The sequence below is a fragment of the Plectropomus leopardus genome, chromosome 18 (assembly GCF_026936395.1).
Source record: "Plectropomus leopardus strain MGB_pleo_1.0 chromosome 18, ASM2693639v1, whole genome shotgun sequence".
In the NCBI taxonomy this organism is placed as follows: domain Eukaryota; kingdom Metazoa; phylum Chordata; class Actinopteri; order Perciformes; family Serranidae; genus Plectropomus; species Plectropomus leopardus.
In genome coordinates this window covers 2250284-2273981 of record NC_142193.1, presented here as the reverse complement: position 1 = coordinate 2273981, position 23698 = coordinate 2250284, and the positions used below count along the sequence as shown (strand labels likewise).

The following is a 23698-nucleotide window of genomic DNA, read 5'->3' as shown; positions in this document are numbered from 1 at the left end:
ACAGAAAACTAATAATACCAATTAATTAAAAAAATTATAATAATTCATTTTTGTGAGTGTGTTTTCTTATCTAATAACCATTGACTGTATATAAGCTATATATATATATATATATATATATATGTGTGTGTGTGTGTGTGTGTGTGTGTGTGTGTGTGTGTGCATACATACATATATATCTTCATATATATAATCTATCATGACAAAGACCTGGCATTTAAAGGGTTAAAATTCGGAAAATTAATTAATATTTGATATTTATGATTAGGATTGACGATGGTTACAAAATTATTTCAATAACAATAGAAAATAACATTAATGCACAACATTTTTTACGTGCATATTATATTAAAACAAGGGCCCTAAGGCAGGGGTGTCCAAACTTTTTTGAATGGGGGCCAGATTAGATAATGTGTAAATAACTCCGGGCCAACCACTTATCGTATCATATGCGTTAATAGAAAAACAAAAAAACACATACAACTTGACACAAATGCAACAGTTTCAGCTTTATATGAAAAAGTATATACAGCGGCCCTCGCTGCCAACTTCATGATTCTTTGTCCATGTCTGTTACATTGCAGGAAATATCTAGTGTTACTGTTTTTCAGTTTATTAACCGTATGTTCCTGAAAACACATAAGTTTTGCCAATGAGGAAAATAAATGTAAAGTAATTTTGCTTGATCAACCAATATTTGTTAATCATATTATTATATAACATATTATTAACTCCCTTATCTTTAATGTCAGCATAATTTAGGCTTTATGAAGCTATTTGTTATCTTCACGACGAGGCAGTGGGCTCTTCCTGAGGTTGTGTTCACTGGCATTTAAAAAAAAAAAAAAAAACCTCAGTCGTCGTCAGCTGCCCCCTGCTTCCTGATTGGCCGTGCTGTGGCTGAGCGTGACGTCGACGCTGCCAGCGTGGAACGCACGTCGCGCGCCAATCCAGGAAGTAAACTGTCCGGTTCAGTCTCCGGAACACAGAAGTCAGAGCAGCAAATACGTGTCACATTAATTTCCCAGCAAGTTCTCCTGAAGACACGTGAAGGGACGCTGCACTGGTCCCCCTGACACACGCTCTGTCCGCGCGCCAGCAGCACACCGGGCCGGCTGTCCGCCGTGCGCACTGACGGTAAGGAGGAGAGCTTGGCTCGGCTCGGCTCGGTTAGCTGTGTGTGTATGTTTGTGTGTGTGTGTGTGTGTGTGTGTGTGTGTGTGTGTGTTATAGAGCTCAGGTGGGCTGGCAGAAAGCTCCATGAAACGTGTGTTATCAGAGAAACGGTGTAGCAGCGCGCTTATCATTACCGTGCCTGCTGAGACTGTGCTGACTGTGCGGTTCTGACAAGACAGCAGGAGACAGACAGCAGCTAATGGACTGCTGCTGGACACTGACAGTCACGGGATCCTCCCCAGAGCCTCCTGTCCACACCGGGACACCTGTATGCAGACACGTAGCCTGTATAAAATAAGACATTATCACTGTGAATAATAGAGTGAAATACGCCTGATAACTAATTTATAACTTAATGCGTTTTAACCCTTTGAAACCAGGAGCCACATCACTTTTCTTGTGCTGCTTGCAGACGCCTTTATTTAAACCTTTGGACCCTGACTGAGTACCTGTGATTTCTTTCAAAAAAAATGGGGAAAACGACAGTGAACAATAGGTTGATTATGAAAATTATTTTAAAAAAGCAAGGAAAAATGTTCAAGAAAAAATAAAAGGGCTAGGGAAATCTTTATTTATATTTATCATATTTTTTTATTCAACATTTTGTTCCAAAATCACTGTAAAACTTGAATTCATTGTCCTGGCTATTGTTTGCTTAAATTGTTGAACTCAATAGGTTTATATTTGGGACAGGTGTCAGCATGGGCTTGTATTTCCTTTCACACAGAACTTGAAACCTGGGCAAATTGGCTTGATTTTCTTTTCAAAAACATGTGAAGAAGGTAATCAGCAACAAAAGCAGAAATGAAGAAATTAGCAAGAAAATGTGTTAAGAAACATAGAAAAAAATCCACAAAAAGTAAAACAAAACAACAAAAAAGACCTGAAAATGCTTATACATTATAATAATTCTTTAAATAATTCAAAATAAATAATTATGGTAGTTGATAATTATAGTTCACTGGATGTTTTTCTTGAGCGTTTTTAGTCTTCTGCATCCACTAATCTCTCTCTCTTTTTGAAATGTATTTTTCTATTTGTGTCTTTCTTGTTTACTCTGCCGATGATAGCGTCTTCTTTGGTGCTCACTGTTTCAGTAAAATGAACTGAATGATTGAATTGTAGAGAGTCTTACCAAGCTAACAATGTGTAAAGCATGTCCATATTAACTAAATTTTAAACATATATACATATTGTTTGTGTGATCTATGCAGCATCCAACGGTATCTCCAGCAGGGAGCCAACAACCAGTTTTCTACATCCAAAGAACTTCTATAAAATGAACTGCATAGTAACCAGACCATCAAAATGTGTCCCCTTACCATACTGGTAAAAGGGACTCTGCTTTTATTTGAAGTTTTATGATATTATAACTTTTCAGCACTCTTCCAGGGACTTTCCTTGTTTTTTTCTTTCTTTTTTTAAAAGTTTATTTTAATTAATTTTCTTGTGCTTTTTACTAATTCCCAGCTAATTTTGGGGTCATTTGGTCTTTCATCGCTCTTTTCTTTCCTCCCATGGTTTTGAAAGAACTAAAGCAAAATTCCTCAGGTTTCAAGGGGTTAATAGTGCACTGCACTGTAACACGTGGACTAGTAGTAGTACTAATAATAATAACTATTATAATGATTTCACTTTAATTTCTGCATCTTTAAAAAAAGGATTTGCCATAAATATAAAATAACAATAAGTAACTGTAATATTAAGACACAAATTTAAGGTCTGTTTTCTTTTTTTTAGATACAAGTAATAAAAGTTAATTTTCAGAACATATTGCCAAATATCAGAATGCTGTATATATTTAAATATCTTTGGAAGGTACTAATACTCATTCATTTCATTTTAACAGCGTATGAAAATATACAGAATTATCTTCAAACTATCCTCACTTAAATCTGAAAGTTTTTGAGCAGTTATAAACATCCATATTTTGATTTTAGTAAATCAATAGATTTTCTTTCACTATTGATAAACTCATCATAATTTACAAAGAGTTTTAAAAAAAACCAGCACTGCTATTTATGAATTAGCATGTACATTGAAAAAAAAAAAGCAACAGAAATTTTAAGTTGAATTGTATAATGCCTTAGGCACTAATACTTCACAGGTCACCAGACGTGGTTTAAAGAGTATTTAATGCTGTTATAAAAGTGTGTGTCATTGTTCTCCGTGCAGCTGGTGTCAAAAGTAAACACACAGTGAATGTGCAAATTGAGTGTCCACACCCAGCTGAATGCCCTGTGTTCTTCCCTTGAGGCCTGAAATTTCAACCGATCAGGTGCGGAGACTTTTTGTTGCTGTAATAGAGGAGTTGAGGTTTGTACTCGTAAAAAACATGTTTACTTATTACCAACCAAAAGATGCACATGAAGCTCATCTGCTTTCTACCAAGTCAAACAGGATGGCTTCCAAAAACATGATTAGACTTTTTTAGTGTGATAATTATCAATATTGACTGATATGAATATTTTTTATCATGATTACATTTTTAGTCATATTGCCCTGACCTATGCGGACCGTTAGAATGTATAAGGTTGATTTATAAGTCGTTTTTTAAACTTTGTTTCAAAAATTTCATTTGTCCTTGATCCTGCTACAGCTTTGAAGTTGAAGGATGAGTTGATTAAAATCAGCAGCTACTATGAAGATCCCATCCGGTTGCTCGGGCATGTTGCTGCTGGTGGCATCATTCAATTCCTGCAGAGCTTTTTTTGAATTTGCAGCAGAGTCTTGTGTCATTATGGCTCCCAACAAGGTCCACCCATGAGGTGCAACAGCCTGATCTGGGATGTTAGGGGTTAACTATGTCTCTGTGAAGATGTGTGCAGAGCAGTCTCTGATTTCCCGTTGCTAAATGAGTCTCAGTCACATCTCATCCACTTTATTCTCCTCGCCCGGATGCCAGCTCTGCACACTCTCTTCGTCCGGCGCTTTCGGTTTCGTTTCTCTGCTCTGGTCTGATTGGCCACTCGGCGAATGCCGTTGGTGTAGATCCTCTCGCAGTCTACTGCATTCAGTCCAAGCCCCACACAACTTTTCCCGATGTTGATAACTGCTTCTTTATTGTAGAAAAGTTGGGCTTCAGCAGAAGGGCCCATGGAGTCAAAAAAATAGCAAAATATAGCAAAAAAGTAGCAAGGATTTGAGGAGCTAATGGCTGTTGCATCTACATGCACTGCTGTCGTTGTAGCAGAGCCACTGCTGCAACGCTGCGCTTCGACTGTAATCAGTGAAAGTGGCTGCAGCAGGTGTGAGAGAGGCATGTAAATGCCGTCTGTGTGGCACAGAAATCCTAATGTGAATGAAATGTGAAGCCGCAGCAGTGGGAATCTTCAGTTTGAATTAGCAGTAATTCCACACGGCGCTTTACAGATATTAAGCGTCATTACTGATGATCTTTTCTCGCTAAATGTATGTTGACAGGTCATATGCCCACTGTCATGCTAATTTTATGTATTAAACCAAGGTTGAAATTAAGTACCAAAAAAAAAAAAGAAATTGAGAAAAAATGACCATTTAACTTTTTTTAACAGAGAGTATGGGTGGGCAATTTATGGAATACAAACTTTAACATTTAGAAAATAATTGACACTACATATTTGAACCTGTGATTGTGAAATATAATTTGAGTATGTCTAAACATATTTACACTATGCGCTAGGGATGCATGATATTGGATTTTTTGCCTTTATCTGATAAATAACAACTCATTTGACCAATAAGCAATACTAATATTGATATATCCACTTTTGTCCCACGTAATTATAGTGATCATCAAGTCTCTTCTGTGGTGGAATTACCATAATATTCGGCTACTCTTATAGTGATGGCCAACCCACAGATGGATAGGTTACAATGCATTTCAATTTATGTTATATTTATTGTGCAAAATAAGGAAAATACGTATACGCTCACTTTGTCAATTAAATAAATACATAAATAAAGATACAGGTTTTTCATATTTACAGAAATCAGCATGTTGCCCAATTCCAATATTTTATTTCATAGTCGATATTGCCGCTACGATGGCGTGCCAATTTTAATGTGCATTCGTACTGCTTACATTTTTTATTACACATACACGTGAAAGTGTTGCAACATTTGTTATGACTGATTTTAAAATGTTTGTCTATTCTTTTTTCTCTAATTTGTTTTCAGCACACTTACACACACACACACACACACAGACACCCACGCACACACACCAGACACACACACATAAGATGATGGTGGACTCCACATTGGCTCAAGTGGGCAAAAATCTGAGTGACGCCATGAGAATCCTGGAAGATCGACAGAGGTAAGATGAAAAACTAGAAAACAAGTAACACATCTGACAGCTGGAAAAATGACCACAAGGTCAATCAGCGACTTTCTTATGATGCTATGATGTCAGTCTGAGGTTGAGTTTCTCACCAGTGAGCAAATAAATGCAGCATTATGTGATACCAAATGAGAGCATCCTCAGACCTTCATGTATATGTTCTGTTTGTTTGTTTAGAGAGCAGGAGGCAGCACCAGAGAAGTGGCGCCTCAGCAGAACCAGCATCCCTGGACCCCTGCAGGGAGAGTAAGACACACACACACACACACACACACACACACACACACACACACACACACACACACACACGTAGCTGATTTTATCAGCTGATATTGGCCCATCACAGATATATTGTATCGGCGTATATGTTGTCCAATATGCATAATCATGAAACGGTTTTATTTTTACAGACATTATGAAGAAAAAGATAATTAATTTATATAAATGACATTCCCTGTTAAGTTGATGACATTTTTGACTATAAAGCGCATTGTTAACCCTTTGAAACCTTTGCAAATTTGCTAGATTTCTTTCTAAAATGGGAAGAATGCAGTAATATAATTATAAGAATAATAAAAATAACCTTTATTTCTATAGCACTATTCTCAACCAGAGTTACAAAGTGCTTCACAAAACCAAACCAAACAATTTAAGAGAGCAAGGTAAAACAGTACATCCGACCCCCACAACACACACACACACACACACACACACACACACACACACACACACACAAAAACCCAAACTAAACCATATTACATACATATTACATTCATATTAAACGACATTTATACAAATGCCAGTCTGCATAAGTGTGTTTTTAAAAGCTTTTTAAACTGAGGAAGTGATTGGGCTGCTTTGATGTTCATTGGAAGTTGGTTCCACATTTGGGGGCTAGATCTATAAAAGCCTGATCCCCTTTTGTTTGTAGTTTGGATCGTGGTACCTTTAATAACATTTGATCATCTGATCTCTGGGGTCAAGGAACAGAATAAGGGTATAAGAGTTCTGAAATGTAAATCTGAGCCAGACCATGCAAGGATTTAGAAGTAATTAATGAAATCTTTAATTGAATAAGTGAGCAACTAAAGACAAAATGACCCAAAAGTAAGCCCCCCAAAAAGTAAAAAGTACAAGAAAATCACATGAAAATTAGCACCAAAAAGCCAACCAAAAAAGGACAAACAAAGTTAAAAAGAAAAAAGAAGGAAATGATCTAAAAAAAAAAGGTGCATTTTGTAAAATCATTTTAAATTCATGATTATCATAATTTTATATAAAGTTTTTTGCTCTCGTCAGTGCTTTGAGGCTTACATTTTGTACAAAGTATGAAAATTGTGGGTGTGGAATGAATTTGAAGGATTTTAAAGAAAAGTTGAGGAGCTGCAGCTCATCAATTGTTCCTTTGTGTCTCCTCCACAGTGGTCAGGATGTTGCCACTATACTGCACCTCGTCCACAACCTCATTCATGATGAGGAGGAGGAGGAGGACAAGCCCAGCCAACAGTAAGTAGAAGTTATCTGTGAAAAAAATTACACAAAGATAGCACTGTCAGCATTTTAGACACAGTCTTCTTTTCTCAGTCAAGCTGAATTAAATTCCATTACCTAATAAGGAAAGAATTATCTGTAAATTGTAGTAAGATGATACAGTTTCTTGTGTTTGTGGTGATGTTAGTGCGTTAAGGTGTGAAGTAATGACAGTGAAAATGCTGAATCATGGTAGGCATGTCATTGACCCATAGTTCCTCATCGTAAAACAACACATTCTTTTAAGTACATGCACGGTGCACGTTTCCCGCCAGACTGTTGGAGAGAAGCTGTTAATATGAAACAGCAGAACAGTGGGGTTGGTGGAAGGAGAGAAACACTGAAGGAGAACTGTTAGAACCTAAAGCTGCTGGAGTTTACTGAAAGAGGAGAACTGATACTCATGCATGAAAATAAGTACACTTCTAGAAATAAAAGCATTAATCAGAACCACAGAAGGCTCTTTGGTTTTTCCAATGGGAGAACCCTGTTTGGTCTTGTTTTTTAATATTTGGTCATAAGGCCACTTTGTGCTTAAACTTAAGATGATTAAAAACATCTGATGTGTTGCCATGTGGTGCAGAAACCAACACGTAGCAGATCGTGCCTTTTATTCTTTTTGTCCCACGTCGGACGCCTCGTATCCAAAGTGATCCAACATGACGGAACTCGTTTTGCCTAATTTGCCCACCGAACGCTGTTGCTCTTCTTCTGTCATCTTTCCTCGTGCTGATACAACTCACCTCGCTGGTAGTGTTGGCTGCAAGTGTTGAGCTCAGGCTGAGGGAAGGAGGGGCCAAAATGCCCACGGCATTCAGGGAGACAAAATAAGGGTACACTTGCAAAACAGAATGTGTAAAAGTAATTGTTTTTCTTGATGACATTGTTTTTGTAATTGTTTGGAGCCGAAATTGAAATTGAAATTCGATTAATTGCGCAGCCCTCAGAGAAGCCTTTTTGGAAGTATGGATTAGAAAGTGTATAAAGCTGCTGTTTGATGTTTCCAGTAGGATGCAGAATGTGGGTGAACAGGGTCACATGGCCCTGCTGGGTCACAGCCTGGCAGCCTACATCTCTGTGCTGGACCGAGAGCGACTGCGGAAGCTGACCACGCGGATCCTGTCTGACACCACGCTGTGGCTCTGCAGACTGTTCAGGTAGGTCTGCACCTTCAACCCTGCATCACAGCTCTGGATCCAAACATACCAGCTCTGTTTTGGGTGTGTCTGTGGCATAGTGAGTACACAGTGACTCCCAGTACGTGTACACACTTACTTTCCCAATGAAGCTGATTCTGATCCTGTAAAACCTCTGATTTCTGCTACAGACATTGTTTTCATTTGGATGATGGTGCTTTTACAGGTTCAGCCACTACAGTCACAAAAGTCATGCCACCTCATCCAGAAATCATCCATCAGATGTTGGCCAAACAGAACTCATCTATAAATTAGATATTAGAGAAAGTATTCAGCCATAGAAAAAGCTGAATATCACATTTTGTAATTTTACCATCTCTGTAATAACTTTGAGTGACTCAACATGTTGGTGGGCTTGGATAATGTGCATTTCTTCTTTCAGTACTCCGTCTTAACCCTTTAAAACCTGGAGCAACGTCACATAACATTTAATTTAATAATAATTTGAACTTTTTCAAATTTATTTATTTTACTAATTTTCAAGTAATTTTCTTGTACTTTTTACTACTTTCTTGCTGATTTTTGGGTGATTACTTATTTCATTGTTCATGTTTTTTTGCTCAGGTTTCAAAGGGTTAAGACATCATTCTAATCTGCTCCTTAGGTATGAGAACGGTTCAGCCTACTTCCACGAGGATGACAGGGACGGCCTGGTCAAAGTGTGTCGGCTGGTCATTAATGCCTGTTATGAAGAATATGCCTCTGAGGGCTACACAGTCCTCAGCTCTAAACAGCCCGTCATCTACCAGAGTGCCTCGGGGAGGCCTGGACTGGGCCAGCATCTGTGCAGCCAGGTAGGAAGAGTGGAACATAAATTACCACACCACGGAATGATGAAGATGAACCCTTTTAGACCGGAGTGACATCAGATTCTTGTGCTATGTTTGGACACATTGCATTTAAACCTTTGGGATTTGAGAAAATTGGTTTGATTTCTTTTAAAACATGACTAAAACAGCAATGGGCAACGTGGTAAGAGGTGTACTGCAGATTGCAAGAAATTAGGAAAAGGTTGGGAGGGGGGTACATACTCTACAGTGATGTGTGGGTGGAGTGTGTCAGGTGGCATTCACAAAAATGCCCAAAACACAATTTCCAGGCAGAACATTGGATTGTAACATCACTTCACCTGTCAGTGGTTTTAATGTTTTGGCTGATTGGTTTATGTCTACATGCTCACATTCAGGGTCTGGTGTCAGTATTCAATATTATAGTCACACAGGTGTATTATGTCCAGTTGTATCCGTAATAGAAAATAATTTTAACATCAGCGTCTCTGTGTGTCATCAGCTCGGCCTGCCTCTCTCTAGTCTGTGCACAGTCCCATGTAATACCATCTTTGGATCCCAACACCAAATGGTAAGAAAATCAAAATCAATTAAAAAATACATATAGTTAGCAATAATTTGTTTGACTCATATCTTGTTTGTCTCTGTCAGGATGTTGCCCTGTTGGACAAACTAATCAAAGAGGACATAGAAGCTGGGAAGCTTCCTCTGCTGCTGATCGCTAATGCAGGTGATGGAAAATCACAGTTCAAATACAGCTCAGTACCTGTCTACACACGTGACACTTTTAGGAGCTGAAGATTGTATTCATTTAAAAACAAATTAGTTTCTCATCTGTCTTTTTTTTTTTTTTTTTCCCCAGGTACCCCCGGAGCAGGACATACAGACAAGCTGGCTCGTCTAAAGGACCTGTGTGATCAGTACAGCATGTGGCTCCATGTGGAGGGGTGGGTCCATTCTTCTACTCTCTGCAGAACATGGTCTTAATGTTTGCACTTCCTATTCAACATGAATTCGCTGACATACTCTCACAGTGTTAATGCAACTAAAAAACATTCTTCACATCAGTGTAACTGTCAGAGCAAGCAGATAACTGATAAACATGTGTATTGTTTTCCTCTGTGCCTTCCGTCCTCATACTGTTAGTTTTAGAGTTAGTTTTTTGGAAGATCCCTCTCTTTTTGCTTTTGGCCTGAATGCAGTCCAAATGCAACTGCATGGCACACAATAGAGACTTAAGTAGAGGTCATGCAATTCATCATGCGTGACACTGAAATTCTAAAGTGAATATGGTACTTTCTATGTAGTTATTTTTGACAAACATGCAGCATTACCCTCAGGATTTTTCCAAGTAAAAATGAGTACCTTAGTGTTTGCAGGCATGGCTCCTTGTTCTCACTGCTGTGACGTTGATTCATTCTGGTCTTTTGTTTTCTTCTTCAGGGTCAACCTGGCAACCCTAGCACTGGGTCAGGTCTCCTCTGCCATCACGGTAATCACATGTAAAAATACTCTCTTAAAGTCATAACCTAAACGCTGCAGCAACACAACTTTAAAGTTTCTATTTACCACCATAGTCATTAGTCATTAGATACTGGACAGGTTTGCATTTTTTAAGTCTATCTTAAAGTAATACAGACATACCTATATGTACACTGAATGGGTAATTGGTTGTAATGGTTCCCCCTGTCCAAACTGGCCTCATACAGATCCCTTCTTAAAGGGGGCCTGGTCTGCATTTCCATATTTTGTGTCTTATATATAAAGATACAATGACAACATTATGTAACACACACTGCTACATGAAGCTACATACTAACATCAAGGAAACATCTGGTTTCAGATCACATTTCTGCTGGAACATGTACATTTGTGTTAAGCTTTTATTGGTGATTTTTAACTGTAAAAAGCGCTGATATTCTCTGTTCTCTGTCGTCATTCCGAGGCTGCAAAGTACACTGCTAACGTACTCATAGCTACATGCTAATGTCATAAAAACAGGTAAACTTTGTTGCAGATATTTGCAAATTTCTCCCTGATTGCAGATCAGATTATTCCTGCTTTAACATGTTACAAAGCTTTTACTTGTGATGTTTCACTGTTTAAAGTGCCGTTATGCCCGTCACAGTTATTTCACAGCTGGATAGAAAGTGCAGAGATGTGAGATGCACAAGGCCCGGAAAGGCTGACCAGTCAGAGCAGACTGGGAGGGGGTCTTAAAGAGACTAGCATTAACATGAAGCCTTCTTTGACAAATGGTGAATACAGGTGTTCCAGCACAAACACTATGAGGAAAATAATGTGTTTTTTGACAATTAAGCATGTAAAATGTTCCAATAGAAACCTCAAATACAAGAATGAACATGGAAAATGAGCAACAATAGGTCCTCTTGAAAGTGATTTTAATGTAGGCAATGGAGGACAAATCCTTAGTCCAAAGAGAGAGAGAAGTGGTGCTTCTAACTCTCCTCGTGTCTCATGTAAGCTTTGGTAGAACTTTGGGATGTATTCTTACACGTGAGAATTGTGGATTTTGTTCTCAATTACTTACATTGAAATTGCTTTAGCAAGGAATCTTGGAAACATAACATATTCATTATTAACTCATTGTTTATTAGTATGCACATTTGGAGCATGTTGGTGCTTTAGCAGTAATTATAAAACACTTACTAATGCCTCATTCTGCATGACCATATTCTACATCTGCCACTAAGAGTTTCCCCCCATTAACCTACTAATACTGCTTATTGATAGGAAGTAAGGAAGATGTTGAACATTAATCATGATCTAATGAATAAGTAGTTTGCACCCATTAGCATGTACTACTGATTTTTAAGTTTCCTCCTCTTCACGCTTAGTAAATTCCTTGCCTTGAAAAAAATCGAGGTTTGTAGGAATATCTCCTTTGTTAATGGACTACTTAAGAGATGTTGTCACTTTAGAAAAGGGTCAGTTAATTGCAGTAGTTGTAATAAGGAAACTGTGAGTTAAAAGATCTCAATTTAGAATAGGGAACATACTAGTTAAAAAAAATTCATTTAGTTACTTAGACACTATTCACACTTGTAGTTTTGTGTTTTATTACATAAGAAGTTGTATTATTATTAGTGTGTCAACATTTTTAAGAAGAAGTTTTATTACATATGTGTACCTTCATATAAAGTGTTACCCCTCAGATGCAAAATAAGTCTGAAGGTCTACTGTTGACGCAGCCTACGACAGAGCAGCAACTCCTCCTATTTCCAGCTATTTTCCAGCTGCGTCACTTTATGGCCCAGGTGTTAAAGGGCACACGAGCACTGTGGAGCTTTCTGTTACACCCTGGTCATGTCTTTAGTGGAACACAAAATGTATCACTTTTTAAGATAGATGAAGCCAGCGATGTTACAAATGTCATGTCTGAAAAAAGGCATAATCACATGTGCACAGTGTCAAAACCTGAAAGAGGGAGATGGCAGTGTTCGAGCAGAAAAACAGGCAGATGTATAAGTCTCTACTCTTCACACCTGCCAGCCTCAGAGCCATCTCTCTCAGTGCTACTGACTCGCATTATTTTGATAAGAGAAGCCAGACATCCAGGACACGTGGTTATGTTGACTTTCTCATGTGTTTATTTTGTATGTTCTGTCCCCTGCAGGCAGCCACCAAAAGTGACAGTATGACACTGACACCAGGTCAGTGGCTGGGACTTCCTGCTGTAACTGCTGTCACCCTCTACAGACATGAAGACCCAGCACTGGTACGCTCATATTATTTCATACTGATTGATTCAAAATAGAAAGATGCAGTTTTAGGTTGTCCTCACAGTCACCTGATCCTCACTGAGAAGACGTTATTATATACCTCTGCACCGACAGTAGCTGAGACATTACATTTTTGGTTTGCTCATTCTTGTGAAAACGATATCTTAAGAACACCTCGAGGAAATTTCCTCAAATTTAGCACAAACATCCACTTGGACTCAAGGAGTAAGTGACTAGATTTTGGTGGTCATAGGTCAAAGGTAAAGGTCCCTGTGAGTTCATCTGTCTCATTCTTGCGAAGGCAATATCTCAAACCTTTAGGGAATTTTTTCAAATTTGGCACAAATGTTCGAGAATAGTCAAGGATAAGCTGATTAGATTTTGGTGGTTGAATATGAAAGATCAAGGTCAAGGTGACCCTGTAAAACATGTTTTTTCAGCATAAATTAAGAATTTATATACTCAAATCCCCACAGATGTCATGAATGAAATCATGACATTCTGATAATAACTATGATATCATAATGTTTTGCAAAAAAAGTTTTCTGGCCAATATTCAAAGTTATAATTCAGAAACAGAAGGGGAGACATTTAATCAGATACTGAATTGATGACACTTATCTCGGGTGTCCACCTTCAAACTGTACTGATTGTAGAGATGTTCTGTACTGCCGGGGGAGGTTTTCACACAGAGGAATCGCTGTATTTCTATTAAGTTAAGATTTGTTCTTAATTTCAATAAGATTAATTCTGTTCTTTCCAGCTCTTCACGACCACTGTCTGTGTCTTTCTGTGAATGACTCCCTACACTGTGTCTCTGTGTTTGGTGTCTCAGTCTCTGGCAGCAGGTTTGACCTCCAGCCAGCCGGTGGCGAAGCTGCGAGCGCTCCCTCTCTGGCTCTCCCTGCAGTACCTCGGCCACAATGGCATTGTGGAAAAGATCAGACATGCCACGGCTCTGGTGAGCATCGCTTTACTCCCCCCTAAACCACAAACTGTCATTTTTACATTTCTGTTTATGTAAGCGTATTTCCCAACAAAATCAAATGATTGCTTTAGATTTATTTAATTATAAGTCATATTTTTTCCTTTATAAGAAAAGTCATTCATTTCACCTTTATACCTCTCTCCCCTCTAGAGCCAACAACTCCTGCAGAAGCTAAAAACTCTGACCTCCATCAAAACATCGGTAGGTGTTCTCTTAATGATGTTTCATAAATAATGACATAATGTTTCCCATAATAAAAGGTCAACAGATATTTTGTGAGAACACCCACAAACAGGGAGCAGGAGGACAGTATGTACCAGGTCAGAGAAAACCCACTGAGTCAAGTGACTGAGAAATAACAATCTGTGCAGTTACTGTGTTGTAACTTAATACAAAATATTCAAAGAGCATTATTCCTACATGCCGCCCTGACTGGGTTTGATTAGCACTGCACACACTGGAATTTGAACAAGATCAGTCTTTGGGAAACAAGTCACCTTAACTAAATTGTCTGACCTTTTAGGTATGATGATTTAAGTATAGATTTGTAAAAAAATATTTAAAAAAAAAAAACATAATGAGAAAATATTCACAGATACATGCTGACAGCTGACTCTGGCCTCTAGTGTTATTGTGGTAAACAGTTGTTAAAGGTCTGTAATGCTGTATTTGGTGTGTTGATCCTGCTGTATAATGTTAGATTGACTCCTGGGTCAGTCTAATATTATTCTAATATCATGAGAAAAACATAAATCTTCTGTTGTGTATATACAACAGAATGCATACTAATATATGATATGATAAGATGAAGATATCACAAAATACTGTTCACACACAGACATAAGTGACTTGAGGAACATTTTAAAATAATAAATTGATGTTTGAAAACACAAGGCCCGCTGTAAAATTATTAAACCTGCCAGAAAAGGTTTGAAGTCCCAACAGGAATAGAATGAATATATTATGCTGACCTCAAAATAATAAACAAAGTGAACTAGTGCTTCAGATTTTTTAAAAATATTCCACTCCTTGTTGATGTTTCATTTTTCATGCAGTCCTGCTGAATAATATCACAATTCTCATGCTGTCTTTATTCTATGTTTTAGTTATTGTCATGAAAAACACCAAAAACAGCAACTTGTGAGTCCATCTCTCAGTACTGTCTGACTCTCCTCCCCTGCCTGTGGCTCTCAGCCCCAAACCCATGAAAATTCAGATCTTTAAAGACAGCTCACAAATATTTTCATTTTTTAAAAAGCTCAGTAATTTTAAAAATCAATTGGTCACTTTATTTTCTAACAAATGTTTCTTACAAGAAGGAGTAATGCATTTTTTCAGGGCTACTTTAACTGGCAGATTAATCTGCATTTGATGCTCCTGTAGGTGTGTGAGATTGAGTTCAAATTAAAAACTGTGTGTTCATGGTCATTAAAATAAACACGTCACCCAGTGCAACAGTGTGGCTTACTGATGCATGTTAACCCTTTGAAACTGGGGCAAATTGGCTTTTTTTTTTTGTTTTGTTTTGTTTTTTTTTTCAAAAACATGGGAAGAAGGCAATGAGCAAACAAATGACTAATAAATTATCATGAAATTTGAAAAAATAAACACAAGAAAATTACCTAAAAATTAGAGGAAAAAAAGAGAAAAGAAACAAAAAAGTAAACACACAACAAAGAAAGAACTACTAAAAAAATTACAATGCTGTAAAAAATTTTAAATGCCTAATTTTGATAATTATGAATACAGTTCTCCAGACATTAAAAAAATAAATTCAAAATCAACATTTTTTTTTTTTTTTTTTAATTTTAGGGATGTTACTTGCCAAATTGCTCTAAATCAAACTAATTTGCTCACAGTGCAAAGTTTTAAATGCTTGTGAAAGGCATCTGAAAGCAACACAAGAAAAGCTCTATGGCTAGAGAAAGAAGTCAAATTAGGCCTTGATACGCACTGTTGTTAATAAAAACATTAATTCTTGGTTTGTCCATGGGATTTATTGACATGACGACAAAAATGGAATATCACCAAAAATTAGACACAAAGATGTCTTAATCGACAATTTCCCCTCAGCTTTCTGTCAGCAGCTGGAGGTAAATATCAGTCTGTGTGAAGCCTGATGGATCTCAGTGTTGAACTAAAATTTGATGGATAAAATCCTGTGCTGAGGTCTATGATATTTGCAACTAAAAATGGCGGGCAGCAGGACAACTCACAGTTTATTATTTAATGAACCCTACCTTTTCAGCCTCACCTCACCACCATGGGACTAGAGGCCTTTGTCTCTGGACCTTTTCTAAGCACACTAACTCGACAGCAGTGACAAATATAAATTTGATACACTAGAGGACCTGATTAGATTTTAGCACATCTTGGCCCATATATAAGCATTTATTATATGATAATACACCCAGCTGTGAAAATTCAAACACACATATTTACATAGAAATGTTTGCCAATTTATCATCTTATTTGCAAAACAGACAGCTCAGTGCACTCATTCTGTTTGGCACAAGGATCAACACCTCTCCATGTATTCATAAATAACATGTTTAATGTGTAACACAGGAAGAAATAACCTCAGCTGTTCAAAGATCAAATCCTTTTGTGTTTGTAGGATGTGCTTGAGACAGAGATCTCTCTCGTGGAGGCTTTGAGCATGGTAAAAACCAGAGATGTGTTAATGCTGAAACAGTGTCAGGGGTACAGACTTGGCTTAACGGCTTGTTCACTGACATAAACTCAAGACAAACACTGTATCCATACAGTCACTGAGGTAGGGCTGTACCGAATGTCGTACTTACTGAGGCTCGCCAATATGGCTTTGAATGCCTGCTGTTATATTTTATGATGTCATTCAGCCTGTTCTCATTCCAGGTGTCAGATCAATAACAAACTGTCACACCCCTTGGCATCTCAGAGCAGTACACAGCCCACATATCTGAAACACATCCTTAGGTTTAGGAAACCAAATCACATGGTTATGTTTAGTAAAGATTATGTTGTTTGAGTCGTGTGAGTGCTGTAAGTGTGGGACGACTTTATGTAAACTATGTAACTTTACACCAAAACTGTCTCACATGGAACATAAACTATGGTCTCCTGGATTAAAGTCCACTTTTGTTTGATCCATCCATCTCCTGTCCCACTCGCCCTATGTAACTCTCTTGCTCTGTATTCTAAATCACTTAATGTCAAGTATTGACATGAATGGGTTTACATTGGAGTTAGTTGAAAGCCAAATGCATCTCAATGGCACTAAAGGATGCCATCGGTGTCTATATCACAAGTCAAGGGTTGTGACAAAGAGTCAGTATTTGATGCCCTGGCAATAAGAATAGGCTGCATCGTCCTCTGAAAAAAGGCTAAGTCTTTTTTATTGAATCATCTTTCTTTAATGAATACAAGTAATATATGTTGCTGTCAGATGGCTGCTACCACCTTGTTCATTCAGGTGTGTTCCCCCCAACAAGTTAGTGCAACAAGTAGGAGAGCAAACTATCTTTGGACCACAGTGAAAGTGCTGCTTTTGAAAGGCTTAACACCAGTAAGTAAAGTCTGAAGCAGAATATTTTGTTGGATTAAAAACATTCACATTTTAAAAATAATTATATCTGTATCTTTTTTCAAGATGAGTTAACAAGGTAATTAGACCAACCTTTATTTGGTGAAAGAGAGAAAGAGAGAGTATTAAGAGATTGTATGGCTGTATTTTTCTTTTAAACAAAATAAGTTGTTTGAGGTTTTTTTGTTTATTTAGTAGACTAAAAACGCTAAGAAATCTTGTGGAACGTAGAAAACTCAACACCCAACACGTCAGCCTGTTGGAAAATCCAACATAGGCTATTACCAAACCTAAGGATGTAATTTTACAAAAAAGTATAATATTAATAATATTAGTATAGTCATGAGGCTTAAACAGAAGGAATAGATTTGGAAAAAGAAATACTGCTCAGTATGTCAACATTAGAAATGAAGCTTCATAGCTTTGAACTTTTCGGTACAGCCCTACACTGAGACATAATGAGATGTGAATTCAGATATATATGCAGTGAACAATCAGAGTTTTGGGGATCAGAATCATTACACACTGGTACTCCAACTCACAGTATCTTGGCTAAAGAAGGATACATTTCATTTTAGTCACATTTACTGTGAAGATGCTGTAGTTTGAGTTTTAAGTACCGTTGTGTTGGTAAGATGTGAATGTGTATGAGCTTGCAGCTCCATGTGTGAATCTTTTATGTGTGTGTGTGTGTGTGTGTGTATAGCTGTAGTTATAGTCAGTGTGGGTTACCTTGGTTCCAGGGCGTGGTGTCGCCGTTCCCGCCCATCTCCGGGGCTTCACTGCGGGACGTTCTGGGCTCTCTCATGCTCTCTATTGTAGGTGGGACCAAGCCTCTGCCTGTCTCCCTCACTCCCCTGCTCCCCTTTGTCCTCCCCTCTCTTCCTTTTCTTTCTTCCTGTCACTCCTGACCATTTTCCTTCACTCACATCAGCTCAGCGGTATTTGGGTCTCCATTGGCTGATGGACTGTTCACTTCTTCCTAATTGTTTAGGATGTGGAAGACTCAGGCATGTTCTTTGAGGTACTTCAGGGAATGCCTCGCCACACTCATTACGTTTTTTTGTTGCCTTTGGTAGAAATACAAGGGTCATGAATAATTAATGAATGTGTCATGTGCTGTTGCATCCAGTTACTTCTGTTTTTATAAATCCAAATCCCAGTTGTTGATGCCTCAGCAGCAGAGCGGACGGTCTTCAGGACCTTCAGAAAGACTTCGAATTTTTTAGGTTAATGTGTGGATGTGTCAGATTGTCTGTGACATGTACTCACCATTCCTACAAATGTCCCATTGATTGTCAGGAGTGTGTGGACCCTGTGCTGCTTCCTCCCAATACACACACCAGCTCCTTGGTTTTGCTGACGTTCAGTAGGAATTTGTTGGCCTTCTCCACAGTGATAGCTCCCCCACTTCTTTCATATAGGCCCTCTAATAGTTGTTGGTGATCTGGCCAAACACTACAGTGTCATCTGCAAACATGATGATGGAGTTGGAGCTGTTTTTTGCCACACATTAACATGAAGTACAGCAGGGAGCTGAGTACACAACCTTATGTGGGCGCCAAAGTTGAAGGGATTTGCAAGTGTGACTGACCACCTGGCAGTTAACGCAGTTCAGTTTTGGCAGTCAGAAAGTTTAGACAAGCAACAAGTGTAGATGACATAAGTGAAGCTTTACAGGTTGTTTCAAGTCAAGTCCATTAACAAAAAATAACAACTCTTAAATCAGCATGTTGTTACCCTCATTGTAAATAAAAGGTCCATTTCACCAACACTTGAAACAAGAGCTAGCCTGGATTATTACAAAATATGAAAACTAATCACACTCAATAAGAGTTATGTGAACTAAGATCATCTTGCTGTTTCATTAAAAGCAAGAAGTTGTGTTCTATTTAGTAGTAAGTGGTAAGTTTATGTTGTGTTTCATTAACCCTGAAAGTCAGAAGTCATAGCTGGGAATGAACTTGAAAGGGAAGTGGGTTTTACTGCCTTTTCATCTTTACTAGTTAACAGTTAGAAGCTATAGACTGAGAAACTGGCAGCTGTCTACAAAGTTTAAAGTGAAATGTTCTCTTGCATTTTAGTCAATGCATGAGTTGAAGATGCAAATCAATCAGCACACCTCACATGTCAAAATGATAATTTAGACCATTCCATTTGTTTTCATTGTCTGTCTTAAGTGATGTGCGCTTCATTGACGACTGGATCTTCAAGCACTTAAAAAAAATTTGTATGAATTTTCACCAAAATATGTGAGCTGTGAATTTTCTATTTCCTCAATTGGAGGAAAACATGGCAGAGCGTCCCTCTCCTGCAGCACTATACCCCTGAAAAACAGTCTAAGAATTGTTTTCTTTAGCCATGTCGTCCTGCTCATGAATGGATTCTCAGGCCTATTGAGATATACTGTAAATTCCCTCCGGCATTTTTGGGGTTTGCCCTTAGGTATCTTTACACTCGGAGGTACTTTGAATACCTCAACAGGGAGGCATCTTAAAGGTTTCCTTATTAGATGCTCCAATACCTCAACTGGCTTCTTTAACATAAAAGAGCAATGCTTCTAATCAAAGCTGACTCCTACTATAAAGCAAGTCCAGAGCAACCTATGATGACTTTCAGGTGACATCAGTTGTTCTCTGTTGTCTCTGTAGTACTGTTGCTTGTTTTGTTTGCACTGCTAATCCTTAGCAGTGAATGTTGTGTGTATTTCTTTGGTATCCAGAAGTCCCGGCCGACAGCATCCATGGCACTCTTCTGAATACTAGCTTAAAGATAACATTAATGTTCACACATTGTGTGGGTCTGTGTTGATTCTGGTGTTCTTTAGAAGATGTTCTCCATTTTTTATTTCATTTTTGTTTACTATCATCTCTACTTGTCTTATATTTGAACAACAAATATTTGTTGTCATATTTTTGCTATGCCTTTTATAGTACAAGTAGAAGCATCCCATCTGGTGATCTTTGTATGCAATTTTCTCGCCTTTGCCTCTTGGTTCTTTGTCTGAATTGTTGTCTATTCTTCATTTTGCTTGAAAGCATCTTGGCAATTGTATGTGCGGGCCCCAGGTATGGACCTGAATCATCCGTTATCTGTTTCAGGCGTGCCTGTTAACTCCTGGGTCTTGTCTGTCTCGGTTGCTTAATCTACTCCTGGGTTCTTCCTGAGGTTGTATACTTTTCCAATGAACTTTAGCCCTCTTCAGTGGCCTCTGCCTGTTGGTCTGTGGGGTCCACCAATGAGAGAAGAAAACCCTGGAGCTGGTGCATGTGCTTCAGCCCACCAACAGTTTGCCCACAAAAGATAAAACTGAAGCTCTGAGTGTGCTTCAAATGTACCTGGTCACCCAATGCACACATCCAAAAGGCAAAAGTGTTTAAACCTGTTCTGAATTGCCACACTGAAATTTGGATTTTTGGACCGAAGGAACGTTTCATCGTTCTAAGATCTTCCTTTTTTGTTGTGTCTGCACTGCTAGAACTAGGAATAACTGCACATCTTAAAATGCCATTTTGAGGGACTTTCTTAGCTCCCATTTAAGAGTTGGTACTCTACCAACACAAGAGGAACCACAATCAATGAAAGTGTGTGGTGACTGGTCCAAATATTGTAAGTGTATGTTGATTGCTCAGTCAGTGCAGAACTGACTTCTGTTTTTAAAATCTGGTTAGGCTTATAAGTGACAGACAACACAAAAGACGAACAACAGCTTGTAAAGAAAAATGGAAGAAAAGTGAAGTCCAGGTTACTGAGCATATATGTGATGGTGGAAATACAACACAGTTTTGACTTGTAAAAGCCAAAGTAACGGTGTTATACTAACTGCTGCCACCTTACACTATGTCATCTAGGCATTCCTGTACGTGGTGTGAATGCAAACACATTAGAAAGTCCTATGTGGTGCTTGAGGGAGCTTTCGAGTGAGAAGTTCCTCCCTTAGCCCTTTTCCACCAAATTAGTTCTTATTCATGAACCAGTTCCATTGAGGATTCTTATAGCCTTGGTGCTATCTACCAAACCAGCTTGCATTTCCACAAGTTGTCATCAACAGAGGGCGTTGTTCAAGGCACAACAGATTTAACCATTATTGGCAAAATTGTGGATTACATTGATTACCAGCAAAATTTTGTTCTGTTATTACAGATTTTTGTTTTACTCAAAAAGAAAAAGCATGAACCAACTATTAATGAGACATATGTACGGTCATTTCATTGATATTCATTGTTGCCATCTCCATTCTCTTTTTCCATCCTTCTCACCCCACTGATGTTGTCACTGTTTGCACTTCAAGTCATGGAAAACCTGCTATTTTTTGGTTCCAGTTGCACTATTTTTGGTTGAAATGCTCTAAATGGTACAAATTTTGGTTTGGGAACCAGAACGGAACCAATTCCATGTTGGTGGAAAAGGGATATCAAGCAGTCCCCAGAACTGTTTGGTCTGAAACTGCCAATAGAGAGAAGCAATATGTGTTCAATTGTTCAAAAGGGATAACATCATGTATTTTATATTTAACAGTCACTCCTTCAATGCATTCCAGGAATGTTGACCCTCGTACAAAAGTGAAAAAAGAAGTTGAATTAGTGTGACAAAAACTCCACACACCTGGCCAATCGATGCCTGGGTGTGATTACACCATTGGAAAAGAGGCTTCAGACAGCGACAAGCTTCTAGCGTGAAGCATAATGAAACCTTGTAATTTCTCCTGGGTGCAGTTACCACTTGTCTCTTCTTTTGGATATTCCAGTTATTTTTCTGGTTCTCTAACTTGATAACACCACACACGCTTGTGAATTATTCATGACCCTCACATCAACACCACAGACACACTAGCCTCCATCCCAGCCCCTCCCAGGCATGATGCTTGCCTTAACCTCTCACCTGGATGTCATCAACAATGGGTTTCACTATGGGTTTATTTCCTGTCTTAGTGGTTCAGAAAATGAAGAAATGTACTACATTCAACATCACCAAGATAATTTGTTTACTGAAAATGGCATAGCTGAATTTGACACAAATGATTCAGTAATGCTAAACAGGAGACACCAACCCTGGGTGATGTACTCAAACACAGATTTGTCCAGGTACTGCCTGCATCGGTAGCCTGGCTGCATGGTTCATAGACTTGCTTTGACACATACTGCAGTGATAATGGAGTAGTTCAAATGCCTATATATTGCCTTAATAACGCCTAAATATTGATCAGTTTGTACTAAAAAGTCTATCTATGCTCTAAACTGGAGCTGGAGCTCTGGTTTTGGCTGCTCCATACCACTGAGAGGCAAGGACCACAAATCAAACAAGAAATGTATGTAACACACAGTAGCTTCAGCAGGCATGGACACAAAGCAAAATGTCAAATCCATGTTTATGTCGCACCCTGTAGGCTGATGATAGTTGTTTTGCATGTCATACAGCAGATCACTTGTTCAGTGTGATGATCGTGATCTAAGTGAGAGTCTGGTGGCTGATCCATGTTTCTGTGTGTCCAACAGGTGGAGGATGAACTCAGCTCTCCTGTGGTGCTCTTCAAGTTTTCCCAGGAAAGTAGTGCTGGTAAGTGTCACACTTCCTGAACCTACAAATATGACTGAGCAAATATTTATACAGAGTCTTGTCAATGAGAAACATTAATGGAACAGTGATGTACCACAGGATAGAATGTGCAGGATTGGAAATAAGCATCTGCCACTGGCCACATGGGGGTGAAATTGACCGATGGTGGATGAAATTGATTCCCCTAACAGCCACAGCAGTAGGTAAACAAAGGAGGCATTTAACAAACGATTGACTCATTCCAGCTAAAGCAGGATGTCCATATTCTTGAGAATGAGGGTCATATTAAAGAATATGATAAAAACTTAGGGCCACCTGCTTCTTGCAATATATCGGTTATTTAGAAAAATAACAATCAGAAATGAGTTCAATCATTTTTAAGTAGAAATGTATTCAACTTTTCACCGCTCCTAAAAGCAGCAGTCCTCACAATTGATGTTTCTTTGCTGTGGCCATGTTATTTATTGTATTATTATGAAAACATATTGTGTTCTATTTGATGCATCTCTGCAAACTGTATGATAGTCCTGGCATTGCGAGGTAAATGGATAAAATGCAAAGTGATCTTGCTTCTTGATTTACTAATACTGTGTGGCAAGCAACATTATAGTATATTTTAACGCGCACACCAATCAGCTTTTTGTACTATATAGGTAGTATCTGATTTTTCATACCCTCCTGGATTTTCACCAGGGTATATGTCTTGCCATTTTAATTCTGCTCAATTCAGTACATTGTACACTTACCAAATGTCAACAGAAGGTAATGTTATAACACCCATTTTCCTAATTAAACAGAGAAGGACAAGCATACACCATAGCTTAATTGCCTC

General features: G+C 38.4%; 1 protein-coding gene across 2 annotated transcripts in view; it reads left to right on the top strand.

Moving 5' to 3' along the window:
- The first annotated feature begins 926 nt into the window (after positions 1-926).
- The window catches only part of pdxdc1 (pyridoxal-dependent decarboxylase domain containing 1), a 37976-nt gene continuing 15204 nt past the window's right edge, over positions 927-23698 (top strand). The window contains exons 1-14 of one of the 2 annotated variants that reach the window (XM_042504481.2): positions 927-1137; positions 5335-5476; positions 5678-5746; positions 6923-7006; positions 8041-8187; positions 8831-9020; positions 9517-9585; positions 9666-9744; positions 9877-9961; positions 10458-10506; positions 12652-12753; positions 13593-13718; positions 13896-13946; positions 22806-22866. In XM_042504481.2, coding sequence (XP_042360415.1) covers positions 5400-5476; positions 5678-5746; positions 6923-7006; positions 8041-8187; positions 8831-9020; positions 9517-9585; positions 9666-9744; positions 9877-9961; positions 10458-10506; positions 12652-12753; positions 13593-13718; positions 13896-13946; positions 22806-22866 — 1189 coding nt within the window. In that variant the 5' untranslated portion in view covers positions 927-1137; positions 5335-5399. Of the gene's footprint in view, positions 1138-5334; positions 5477-5677; positions 5747-6922; positions 7007-8037; positions 8188-8830; positions 9021-9516; positions 9586-9665; positions 9745-9876; positions 9962-10457; positions 10507-12651; positions 12754-13592; positions 13719-13895; positions 13947-22805; positions 22867-23698 lie in introns of both variants that reach the window. The other variant, XM_042504480.2, reaches the window with a different exon arrangement.